This window comes from Pseudorasbora parva, chromosome 2 (assembly GCF_024679245.1).
Source record: "Pseudorasbora parva isolate DD20220531a chromosome 2, ASM2467924v1, whole genome shotgun sequence".
NCBI classification, from domain to species: domain Eukaryota; kingdom Metazoa; phylum Chordata; class Actinopteri; order Cypriniformes; family Gobionidae; genus Pseudorasbora; species Pseudorasbora parva.
In genome coordinates, this window is record NC_090173.1 from 5,891,627 (window position 1) to 5,904,285 (window position 12,659).

The 12,659-nt window shown below is 38.9% G+C and overlaps 1 protein-coding gene across 1 annotated transcript; it reads right to left on the reverse strand.

Moving 5' to 3' along the window:
- Positions 1 to 3,555: 3,555 nt before the first annotated feature.
- Positions 3,556 to 5,398, reverse strand: LOC137048283 (H-2 class I histocompatibility antigen, Q10 alpha chain-like). The gene is made up of 5 exons (XM_067426392.1): positions 5,098 to 5,398; positions 4,718 to 5,005; positions 4,119 to 4,400; positions 3,933 to 3,989; positions 3,556 to 3,829 (listed from the first exon to the last, which is right to left on the reverse strand). The coding sequence occupies exons 1-5, from the start codon at positions 5,396 to 5,398 to the stop codon at positions 3,738 to 3,740; spliced, it is 1,020 nt and encodes a 339-aa protein (XP_067282493.1). The 3' UTR covers positions 3,556 to 3,737.
- Positions 5,399 to 12,659: the final 7,261 nt, after the last annotated feature.

Consider the following 12,659-nt stretch of genomic DNA (forward strand, 5'->3'; position numbering starts at 1 on the left):
CTGAAAAGTTTTGGGAGCATTGCATTGTCCAAATGGCATCCTTTCAAATTCAAAAAGGCCAAATGGGGTACAGAATGCAGTCGTTGGTTTATCTCTCTCAGCAACAGCAACTTGATTATAGCCACTAGCTAAGTCCAATGTTGAAAACCACTGAGGACCTGACAAGGCATCCAAAGACTCCTCAATACGAGGTAATGGGTAGGCATCCTTTCTTGTCTTGGCGTGAAGTTGGCGGTAATCAACACACATCCGTAGCTCTCCAGTTTTCTTTTATACCAGGACAATGAGGGCTGCTACTCTCCCTGATCACTTTGCTATCCATAAGCTGTTTAATATGGTCTTTCACAGCCTGCCACTGTGTAGGGGGTATACGCCTATATCTTTGTCGGACTGGTGTGTCATCTAAAAGAGGTATATCATGTACAATTTCATAAGTAAACCCCGATCTCCATCATATTTAGCAAAGACATAACTATACTTCTCTAACAGCTGTTTTGCTTGGCTCTCCTCATCAGGTGAAAGCTCTGGCCAGTTTAAAGCGGCAAGGACTTCTGAGATGGAGGCAGGTGGCCACTCAGCAATATGTGCATTAACTACAGCAACCTCACCATTTTCCCCCTCAAATCTCAGCTGCGCTGCCTGAATGTCAACCACTGAGTGTAACATCCCCAGCACCTGCTTTGAGTGAACTGTAGCACCATTGGCTCCAACATTAACCCTCTAGGCGCCAAGGTCGAGTTTACTCGACAGGATGCGTCACTAAGTAAAACAGACAATTTTGTCAAATAGGGAGTCAAATTTCATTCAACCTCCCCTCCACTAGATGGTAGACATGTCTTACCTCGTCCCTGACTCATACAAACATCATGATTCTATAAAAAATCTATGAGCAAGAGCGCATTGAATCAGCGCAAACAAAAGCGGAGTTGGTGTGCGAGTGAGACGTTTTATCAGAGCATTGTCAATGCCAGCGAGTATTTGCATTAGATTACTATTACTTTTATTATATTCTAATGGCATCAATAAAGCTTACCCAAAATGAAGTGTTGGGTCTTCTATTCATGGACCCTGATTCTGAAGGGAAATATGAGATGACAGTGATTCTGAAAGTGAAACTAAACCTCACGTTACACTAAGCACAAACGGTGCATCCTTTGCCCAATGTAGATGGTCTTTTGCCCAATTTCAGTGGTGGGAACAATGTTTCCCGGGGTTGGAGTGTTGATCGCAAAGTTAGCAGGTGTGTTAGTGTTGGCAACGAGGCAGCCGCGGGAGATTTTTGCCACGCTCACCATGAAGGTCGCGATCGCGGCAAGGCAAGTTTATATAGCATTTCATACACAATGGCAATGCAAAGGAAATTAAAATAGGGATAAAACATGCATAATAAAAAGAATACAATGTAAAGAGAATTTAAAAAAAAAAAAATGATGATAACCAAAGAAAAGAACAAAGGTAAACTAAAACAGTTATAAAAATACTTGAAAAGATGATGCATAGATAAGGTGCAGTCAGTCGGACATACAGTGCTCAGAGCTCATTCAGTAAATGCACAGCTGAACAGATGTGTTTTGAGTCTGGATTTGAATGTGGCTACTGTTGGAGCACATCTGATCTGTTCAGGAAGCCGGTTCCAACTGCGGCTGGCATAATAGCTAAAGGCAGACTCTCCTTGCTTTGAGTGAACTCTTGGTATTTCTAATTGACTTGATCCTGCTGATCTGAGTGATCTGTTGGGTTTGTATTTAATCAGCATATCTGCGATGTATTGAGGTCCTAGGTCATTGAGTGATTTATAAACAAGTAGTAGTACTTTAAAATCGATCCTAAATGTAACTGGAAGCCAGTGTAAAGACCTGAGGACTGGTGTGATATGGTCATATTTTCTGGTTCTGCTCACAATCCTGGCAGCAGCGTTCTGTATGAGCTGCAACTGTCTAATGGTCTTTTGGGGAAGGCCAAAAAGTAGCCTACATTTATCTCTCCTTGCCTCTGAGAATATGTGTTGTCATATTTTACTTTCACTTTCTGGAGTTAATAATTGACTGGGTTTGAGCATTTGCACATTGCATGATATCCAATGACTCGCGTTCATGTAGGTCTAAGAAACGAAAGAAAGAAAACATCTATAATGCGACATGACATTGTGTCAAATGATGGACTACGGTTTGTGAAAAAAGTCTGTTTGTGGATTATGTCTAATGGAGGACAAACAATACTTTATTTAATTGTTATATTTTTTAGACTTATTCATAGAATATACCCTGCCAGGGCCGGCTCTAGCTCTTTGGTTGCCCTAGGCGAGATGGAGTTTTGCGCCCCCCACCCCACTCACTTTTATCGTCTCTATTCTAATTCAGCACGTCTGTTTTCCTAGGCCTACCCCTAACCGAGAAGCACTTATTATTAAACACGTTTGACGCTTTATTTCCACTTTTCAAACATTTTCTCACTTTTTATTGAAAATAAATGCCTTTCCGATCTGATATGTGATGGGAAAAGGGAATAGAGCGAGTGTGGCAAAAGGCCGGATCGAACCTCTGATCGATCTGCATCAAATCTTGATGCCATGCGTCTTACCACTACACTACAGCCACTGTAAAGAGTTTGGTGAACACAGCATATTTGTGTTTAATGTAAATAATATGGCATCTATCGTTAGGCTGCTCCAGTAAAAAAAAACAAAAAAACGAGAGGCCGTATTTATTTCCTTCCGACGCCCACGTAGAGAGTGTTTGTACTTTTCATAAATAACGTTAACATGCATACGTTATCCATATTCATAACGAACTGGACTTTTGATGTTTAAATGACATCCATGTAGGTTATTGTAGATTATTGTCAGTGAAGTTATGTATGCAATACGTATAGTAATTATGTAGAAAACTAGCAAGTGATAGCTTAGTGACAATATTAATAATATTTATAAAATAAATATTAGTTGATAAGATTGATACTAAGTAATTTTATTGTGTTTGACAACTTATTGGCTGAGATAAGAAGACTAACCTCTATACTGGGCTTTCTTTCGATTTTCTTCCTTTCTTTTTTTCTCTTTTTCCATCCCTGTGCATCCGCGGGTTTAGACGCCTCACTTTTGATGAACGCGCAAGATGAGCACTTGCCTGACCTAACGCCTGAACTAATAATCAATAATCACCATCAATTCAATCTAATAATCAGGTTGATAAGTAATTAAACGTGTGGCTGAGGGGGCGCCCTATGATGATCATGTTTAATGAACATTATGTTGTATTTCGCTTGTTCCGATTCTATGCTTAATGGGAAGTATGGGCGGCACTAGAGCGCGCTCGCGCCCCTAACACAATTTTCGCCCTAGGCAACAGCCTTGCTCGCCTATAGCAAACGCCGGCCCTGTACCCTGCTAAACATGATCTTTCAATAATTCAAATTAAAAAAAGATATAGATGTAAAATGTAACTTTTTCAATATGTACAAGAGACAGATGTTAATTTGTTTCTGTGCATGTCTGGCAAATTGCACTTCATTTTATTATTGAAAATATTGTTGAAAGTTCTGTTTTACAGTGGAAACATGCTGTTGGGTCTCTATGCAGGTCAGAAACAAACTCACATGATTCATTACATTTCATACATCATGTCTAAATTTCAATATATTGAAAACATTCAATTTGAGTCTGGAAACTCATCTCTCTTCAAATAAAAAAGATCTGTCTTTAGGTACAGAGTCTACATTTTCAGTTTTAGCAAATTGCTTCACAATATCCAGAATGAAAGAAATATGAGAGAGAGGTAAAATATGAAAACAGTTGCACTGATGTCTGAAGCTTCAGCAGAACTCGATTTTCCTGTTAGAGAAACAGTGAAACGTCAAATCTCCAGTCCTGAATCTGCTGGAAATTTGCCTGATAAATGACAAAGCTTTTTTTTTTAAGAGTAGTGAAGACATACCATCAGACTCCTGCTTAGAGGAAGGCTCTTTATCTGTATTGGCATTCAGTGATTCAGCTGGAAAACCACAATAAAATCAAGAGTTTAGTGGCAGTGCTATTCTCAGACACAATATTTCATGAATTTGCATATCTGAAAAAAGCATTGCAATATAATTGAATTAATGCTTAATTAATGTTTGCCAACCTAGTTTGACGGTAATTGGTTCTTTGAGGGTTCTGTGGGACACAAAACAGTCATAATCTGCTCCATCAGCCTTAATCTCCACACTCTTCCTCATCTGGAAGGATCCATCATGGTTTGGTCGGATTCCTGAGAATTCAATCTCATCTTCAGGCAGAGATGAGCGATATTTCCTAATGGTCATCTCCATGTCTTTGGGGAAGAAGCCAGTGGCCAGACAGGTGAGTTTCAGCTTGGATTTCTCCCTGATAGACTTCTTTGCAAACACATGAACATCTGGAGGAGCTGAAAACACAGGAATCATCTCTGTATGAAACATGCAGATAATAAAGAAATACAAACACATTTAAGCCTCATTCAGACTGTCTGTTCAAATATACGGCAAAATAAATCACATTAAAACATCAGGTGCGGTTATAGCAAACATGCTGGAAGTCAATCCAGAAACAAGGCAGTGTTGTTGCAACTAATAGCAGGTATGAGCAGAAAATTACAATATTACAAAATACACATTGTGGACAGTGCATGATTTAGGATCAGATTACATTCGGATGCACGGATAATCAGATTTGGACTGACAGTGTGAACACAGCTAAACTCACAGCCGTTTCTGAGCTCCTCGTCTCCATATTCTCTGAATTTGTTGAGCCAGTCCACACACTCTTTCTCCAGATAGCCTTTGGTGTATTGGTTTAGGATCGGCACATTGTCCCATTTTGTCTTGGTTGGTAGAGCTGCGGGAACTGCAGCGACCCATTGAGACTCTTTATCATCAAAAGACAAGAAGTTTTCTCCATCATAACTGTACTCATCAATGCCTTTGAGAAACGTCACTTTATCTTCCTGCTGCTCAACTTCACATCCGTGTCTCCACTGAAGAACATGAAGATCTGACACGGACACAGATTGAAATGTTTGTGGTGAGATGATAACAGGATTAATAAAAACCAAACTCAGGTTAAACTGTATGAATGTTCCTCACCTGACTCATTCTGTCTCATGCGGTTCATCAGAATATTGACGTTCACATTGAACCACTGTTCTTTGCTCCTTCTCGACTGAGTGCCTTTTTCCCAGTAATCCTCCTGAATTTTCTCTTTCATCCAGTGCTGTTTGGGAATCTTTATCTTGTCCTTGCTGTTGTAATAGTCGATCTGTCTGTTGTCTAGCAGACCCATAGCAGTGAATTCATAGATGCCCGGCAGATCCACAGGTTTAGACAAGGCCGTATAAATGTAATACAGCGAGTGTTCCTCTGCAATGAAGAGAAATATAATACCCATACAAAGGCAAAAAAAAACCTGCACTCTTAAATTATTATTATAAAATGTGTACTTTTATTATTTTAGATTAAGACAGTTGGATAATTTTATTAGATTTCAGGGGCTGGTTGTTTTTTGTCACTCATTTGTGGTCACGGAAACTCATTATGTTCAGCTGTGCACCCTCATTATCAACCTCATTATCACCATTAAATACGTTTACTTCTGTTCTCAGTTTATTGCCTGGTGTCATCATTATTAAAATGTTTTCTATGTTGTTCTGTTGAATCACCCAGTGGATTTATTAAATATTACTAGTTACCCTATTCTTCATCTTCAAGTGTGTTTAACAACCAGACCCTGACAGAACAACCAGACCAAATCAACGTACACAGCAAAAACTCCTTTTGACTGAAACCAAACCTTCCACCATCATATTGTCAGCTCCACTTTTGTGATAAATTAAATCTGCTTCCTGCTCCCGGTCTGTACTTAGTTCCGTTTTTAATCGCAACTTCTGTTCTCTAACTGATCTAAATTATTTTTATTGGGCTACTATACAAAATCAAATCGATGGTGGGAAAGTGATGTAATTAGTGTAACACCAACTATCACAACAAGGCTAGATAGCAGCAAGTGGTAAGGAACTGTTGTTTATGATAAAGCCTATCATACAGCTTACATTTACAAATCTTGACATCATATCCGGGAAATAAATCAGTGAATATGAGTAAAATCACAGGCTTTGCTTATCCCGTGCGAATGTGCCATGTGAAATTCATCAGCGTTAATCAGTGTTAAAGTTAATGAGATCATTAAGAGACTAATTAAGTAACGAGTGAGCATTAGTGGTGACACCTGATGTTAACAAGCAGAATGACTGAAGAAAATAGTCCCCATTTTTAAGTCACCATTATGGTGATCAGTGTTTGCTTAAGTTGGGCTCTTTACCCGTAGTTTTATAACATTAGTCTGCAGTAACTGGTTTATAGCAGCCAGACAAGTCCAGAGAAGATATAATCAGGTGTTGTGTTGGTTGTGTTTTGACATAATCATCATGAGCTTAATCACTGATGTCATGTAGAGCCTAATATTTTATTTAGGTTTATTTTATTGGTTAATCTATTTGTTATCTAATTGACGAACACTTCATCAGAGTTACTTTTAACAGTCAAGTGTGGAGTCAAATAAACTCTGAGGAGAGGTAATTTAACACTGGGATTTTTGCTGCCTAGAGAAAGAAAATAACACAAAGAAAATAAACGTGTATATCAAAATATGTGTAATTGCAATACTTTTCTGTGAGAAATTATTAATTTTCTGGAAAAAATTCAGGGGTGCCAACACTTTTGGCCATGAACTTTTGACTGTTGTTGAAATTTAAGTGTCCCCAACTGAGCAAGCCAAAAGCCAAAGGCGACAGTGGCAAGAAACCAAAACTCCTTCAGGGCCAGAATGGAGAAAAACCCTAAGAGAAACCAGGCTCAGTCGGGGTGCCAGTTCTCCTCTGGCTGACAAACAAACAGTGTATGATATTGATTCTGGCAACAATACAGGTCATTAGATAAATAGATATTTGAAAGATTGGAGTTGTCAGGCCAGAGACGTGTTCATTAAGGATGTTGTGATGATGCAGCATTTACAGGGAGGAGTTTAATTAACACAGGCTCTGCAGACAACCAGAGAAACTAGAACCAAGAAGAGATCTCTCTCAACATCACCACTGATAATTAGAACAGTTCCCCTTCCAAGAACTGCCATACAATGAAAGAATGAATGGCCACAACCCTTCACCACAGAACTCTTCCCTGCCAACAAAAGAGCTCATCTAAGCACACTCCAAAGCTGCACAGAAGATGACCTTTAAAGGTTTTGACAAGCTCGCTAAGAACATCACCCAGTTCAACCCAAACTCCACGGAGGGCCACGAAATCCAGGACTACCTCCGATATATTGACTTCAGCCTAGAGAGGAGATTTCATGTGACTGACAGAGACAGGTTATAACTCCTCAGAGCCACATCCAGTCGCGAGATACAAAGCTTTCAAGACTGGCTATCTGTTCACGTAAAGTGAGCGAGCTTCGACTTCAAAGCACCCAAGAGACTTTCATCCAGCAGCCAACACGCCATATGGTTGGCTTCCCAAGACACCCATCAAAGAAAGGCAAGGCCGTCAGCGAATCACCAAACCTGGGAAACCCCTGCAGCCAGGACCGAAAAGGGAAAACACTGCTTCATGAAGATTCAAATCGTTATGAATCAGCGAGTCGATTCAGCAGTTTGGATTGCCAAAGTCACATGATTTCAACAGTTTGGTGGTTTGACACGCATGTACGATCGTGAATCGACTTCCTGATTTATAACGGTTTGAATCTTCATGAAGCAGTGTTTTCAAATCTGCTATCGCTATATAAATCGTTATTTCATTTTTTCTTGATGCTTTATAATATTAATATTGAACCACTGTACTCACATGAGCTGATTTAACCTGTTAAGCTGAACCCCAACTTTTGAAAAAGTCCTAAGAAATGCATACTCAGACTAAAACAAATACAGTTTGTCAATCCTTTGCACTAAAAGCAAAATAGCTCTAAGAAGTTTCAAAGTTTTGTAAAGTTATTAGAAATTTATTTGTATGAAATATCTTTATGAAAATAAAATTGAAGTGGGCCTTGGAGAAATCTAGAAATGCACTACAGCTAAAGCCACAAGTCTGACCATGTTATATTTCAGATCTGAAGATGATAAGTCTAAAACTCTGAATTTTATTAAACGTTTTACAAGATCGTTTCATATGATTTTATTTTGAGATATCTCCAAAAAATCAACTGATGTTTATTGCCATGTCTTCTCAGCTTTCATTCTCTATTTTGCCTCTATTGTTTAGAGGTGCAAACTGCCCCATTCAGTTTGTCTCCACGGCACACATTCACACTTCTGCGGACTGGTTATGGCTCTAATTATTATTCTTTTGTCTGCATTATAATTACTAACGATTCTCTATTCAAACTGTTCTATTCAAACCTCATTTCTAAATCAAACCTCTCACTTTACCCTCACTGAGACTCTATTGAATGCATTTCGTCCAAATAAGCATTTCAGTAGTTTTACATTTAGAAAATGTTCATAAAAATTAAGCATTTGCAGAGCTCTCAAGTCTCACGCTTTGGGCGTGAGACACACGCATTTCAACCTGCTCACACGCTCACACGCCACACCTTGTATTTCTCACGCAGAGAAATCGCCAGGGTAACACACTAAGTTGCGCTCTATTAGAGGAATCAAGCGAGTTCCCCATAGAGTTCTGACGGCCCTGCCATGCACCAGTTAATCTAATAAAAAAATATATATATATAGATACCGAACAGAACAGCCAATCATAAAATAGATTTGCTGTATCTGGGTAAGATATAGATATTCCATCCACCCAAGAACGTTTACGTTCTGATTCCAACGTCACATTCTGTGATTGACGCCACGGCCTCGCTCATTGAATCAAATGCTCGCTGAAGTACCGTTAGTTGGCAACTAGAAGCCCCGATGACCGACGCAGAGACACAAAGATAACGGTGTTAAGTTAAGTTTCTGACAGCACTTTGTGTTTTCTGTTCTTAATCCCTCAACAAAACTTAAAGGAAGCCTTGTCTCAATCATGATTCGCATGAAATGCCTTTTGCTATCGTATGTTATTGCGCTCTCACTCAGTGAACATCTGTGCTCTTCTGCACTCGTGAATGCGGTGATGGACGATGGACTCATCGACTGGTGTTTGGATGGGATTTTTTTTTTTTTACTCACTTTCATTAATTAATTTATTAAAAGTAACTCCATTTAGTAAGATCATTTTAATCTAAGTAATTCCAAACAACACGAGGCAGACGACATTAGTGATCAAATACAGTCGAGTTATTAACACGCTTCACAGCACCACCCAGTGGATTTAGTTATAACTGTGAGATTTAGAGGATTCACTGCATTTAGGCCAGCGAAGCAATATAGTAAAATTTCAATATTATTTTTATTTTTCTAATATTAATTACAGATCGAATATATTCGTGCTCACCCCTATTTATGGAAGCTGAAGTGTAGCGATTTAAAATTTGCAATGCAATACGCAAAATGGCAATGCATTTCAGTATTTAGATTTACATTTTCCATACCATGTGTGCAACATTTGGAACAAAATAATAAATCAAATTGAATAATATAATTTACATTTGCTATTTCCTACACTAGTTTTAACATATAGTTTAAACATAAATTGTATATTGTAATACTTTATATAATTTGCGAAATTAAAATTAAAATGTATTACAGAAATAATTAGATGTGTTTAACATGTTCCAGCAAAAATTGTAGCAAAATGATCATTTAAATGTTATTTTTCTAAATTGCATTTAAACTTCCATTTAAGATACTTGTGATTGCATTTTGATTATATATCCCGCAATGAATGTAGCAAAATTCAATGTGGAATTGAAAATGCAAAACTCCATCTCGCCTAGAGCAACCATAGAGCATGAGCCGGCCCTGCCGCTGTCATAAAGAGAGGAAAAAATACAACCATACTGATATAGCAAACAATAATCATAGGCAGCTTGTCTAAGATTATTTGAGAGTAAAATGATCTCTGTTGTAAACCACAGCTCACTTCAGCGCAACCGTGCTCATGTTAAGGTGCCACCACCCTCTGGGCTGAAGGCCTCAAAAACCTGCTGCCAACACCAATAAACAACACTAACCATTCTCTCTCTCTCTCTCTCTCTCTCTCTCTCTCTCTCTCTCTCTCTCTCTCTCTCTCTCTCTCTCTCTCTCTCTCTCTCTCTCTCTCTCTCTCTCTCACTCACTCACACACGAATTAAATAGATATTTGTGTCATTTTTCATATCAGAACCCGTACCCAGCCAAAACCCTGTTTGCTGCCGCCACGGTCGAAATCTCACTCTGAACTCAGTTCAAAACTTGAGAGCCCTGCATTTGCTCAGTGGCAGGTGCATCTAGGGCAAGCTAGCATGTTAGCTTACCACACCAGCAAAACAACAATTTATACGATTAAAATCATGTTTTATTCAAAACTTACTTCATATCACTTTATAATTTATAAGTCAAGTGTTTTATACAACAATCGGTGATCTCATGTAGCTTCGGGTCAAAAAATCTGACAGAAAATATACAATGCTAAAAGCTATGTGGAATAGCATTGTGTAACCCGGGGCTCAAGGTTAATGTAACCAATAATGACTGAATTAGCTATAAAGTACAGCTGGGCTGATATCAGAAACTCTAGGTATGACTGCGGAGCCTGAAGTAGTGAAAGGTCAGCAGAGAACAGATACGTTTTAGATGTGCATTATACAAAAAATAAGGACAGTTATTTACATTCCCTGCCTATCTAAGCCGGCTTCCTGAGTGCACAAGCGCACAGTAATAAGACCAAAATAAACAACCTTAAACAAAGAAAGAGTCTATGACAGTTCTTGGTGTGTGTGTGTGTGTTTCTTGGATTATGTATGTTCTTTTCACTACCCGGGTAGATTTATGTGTGTTCTTATCTGCATTTCAAATGAAGGCACAGGATTATGATGGTTCCAAAGATGCCACGGCTGGCTACACCAGGCTCTTGGTCTGTTCACTGATTTCTGACCACCACGGTCAGATTTAGATGATCCTTCCCTCAAAAAAAAACAATCGGATGTATCTTGAGAAGTCATGCAGCTAAACTCTCTCTCTCACAGCTTTCAACCAGTTCTTGATGCTTTCTAGCAGCGTCTTTTTTTTAATTTTATTTAGAAAATCCCTGGGGCGTATGTGCCACCCACAGGCAGAGTAGAGAATTGCACTCCAGTAACCATGTGCGGGGCTACAACTGCATTATAAATATAATCTATTATGAAACCACCCAACATGGCATAAAGAACACAGACCAACCATATAATGCCGCGATTGTGTGTTTATTGTCTTCAAACGTGTCTATCTGCATGCTATAGCGATCTGACGATCTCTGGAAGCTGTTTTGGTTATGTCAGATACTTCCTGAATGTCACATGGTGTGTCTGTTCTTCATCTATCCACATATGGAGTGAATTTTCAGTAGTACAGCTTTTCAGCGCCCTCCGGCTGCCAGAATGAATTGAAAACACAGCATATCACAGTATAACGCGCTCATAATCATACATCCGCGGATTTTGGATAAAGATTGAATAAATAATACTTTTTAGAAATTTGACTCAAACATGTGAGAATCTATCAATATTTCTCCACATCATTTACACATTTGAAGTAAAAGCCCTGAGGGAAGTTGTTTTGTCGAGAGTCTTCATGACGACCGCAGAGGAGTTTTTTATGAATGGAAGCAAATGACACGCATATTACAATCTAAAGGACACAGCGTGATTGATAGGAACAGAATTTGAGGCTGATCAGACAGTCAAAATGAGGTGGTCTAACAGCGCTTAATCAAATCAAAGTAGGCGGGATTTACATTCTCTTTTGGCTCGGCAGTCTACACACACACTCTCACACACACACACACACACACACACACACACACACACACACACACACACACACGCACTAAACCTACCCATCTCAGGAAACATTCTGCATTTTTATTTTCTCAAAAAAAAAAAAAAACTCATCCTGTATGATTTATAAGCCTTTTGAAAAGTGGGGACATGGGTAATGTCCTCATATTTCACCCTCTACTTGTAATACCTGTGTCATACCCATGGCCTTATACACATTTGTGTCCTCATTTGTCACAAAAACATGCCCACACACATACATACACATGCAAGAATAATAATCATACAATGTTTTGATTGTATGATTATACATAATCAGCCTGGGGCATAACCAGCCCGACTGAGTCTAGTTTCTACCAAGGTTTATTTTTCTCCATCATGCCCTGATGGAGTTTTGGTTCCGTGCCACTGTCGCCTTTGCAAAAACACACTGAGATCAAGAATCACCCAAATGCTTTGTGTTGCAGTGCATGATGGGAGCCACCAGTCAAAACGCATCCATGGCTCCCACCATGCATTGCAGCATGAATAATTTATGCAGCTGGATTGTCCTTTATTTTTAATTCTTTATTTTAATATTTTAATTATTCTTCATGTTCTATTCTTCCCATTACATGATATGTCACCACCAAAACATATTGTGATGAGGTCATACTTTCTCTTGCCATAACAAAATGTGCTTTAAACTAAAAGTTGGAGCGCCCAGAGAAAAACTGATGTTAAAAACAAAGGGTCAGAGCCCAACTAAAGCCAACAC

What these genes read in the sequence shown, in the direction of transcription:
- LOC137048283 (XM_067426392.1), bottom strand. Translation starts at nt 5,398, where the DNA reads ATGGGTATTATATTTCTCTTCATTGCAGAGGAACACTCGCTGTATTAC. An exon ending in CATGAGACAGAATGAGTCAG is followed by an intron (nt 5,006 to 5,097) that starts GTGAGGAACATT and finishes TGTCCGTGTCAG; the next exon opens with ATCTTCATGTTCTTCAGTGG. An exon ending in CGAGGAGCTCAGAAACGGCT is followed by an intron (nt 4,401 to 4,717) that starts GTGAGTTTAGCT and finishes CTGTGTTTTCAG; the next exon opens with CTCCTCCAGATGTTCATGTG.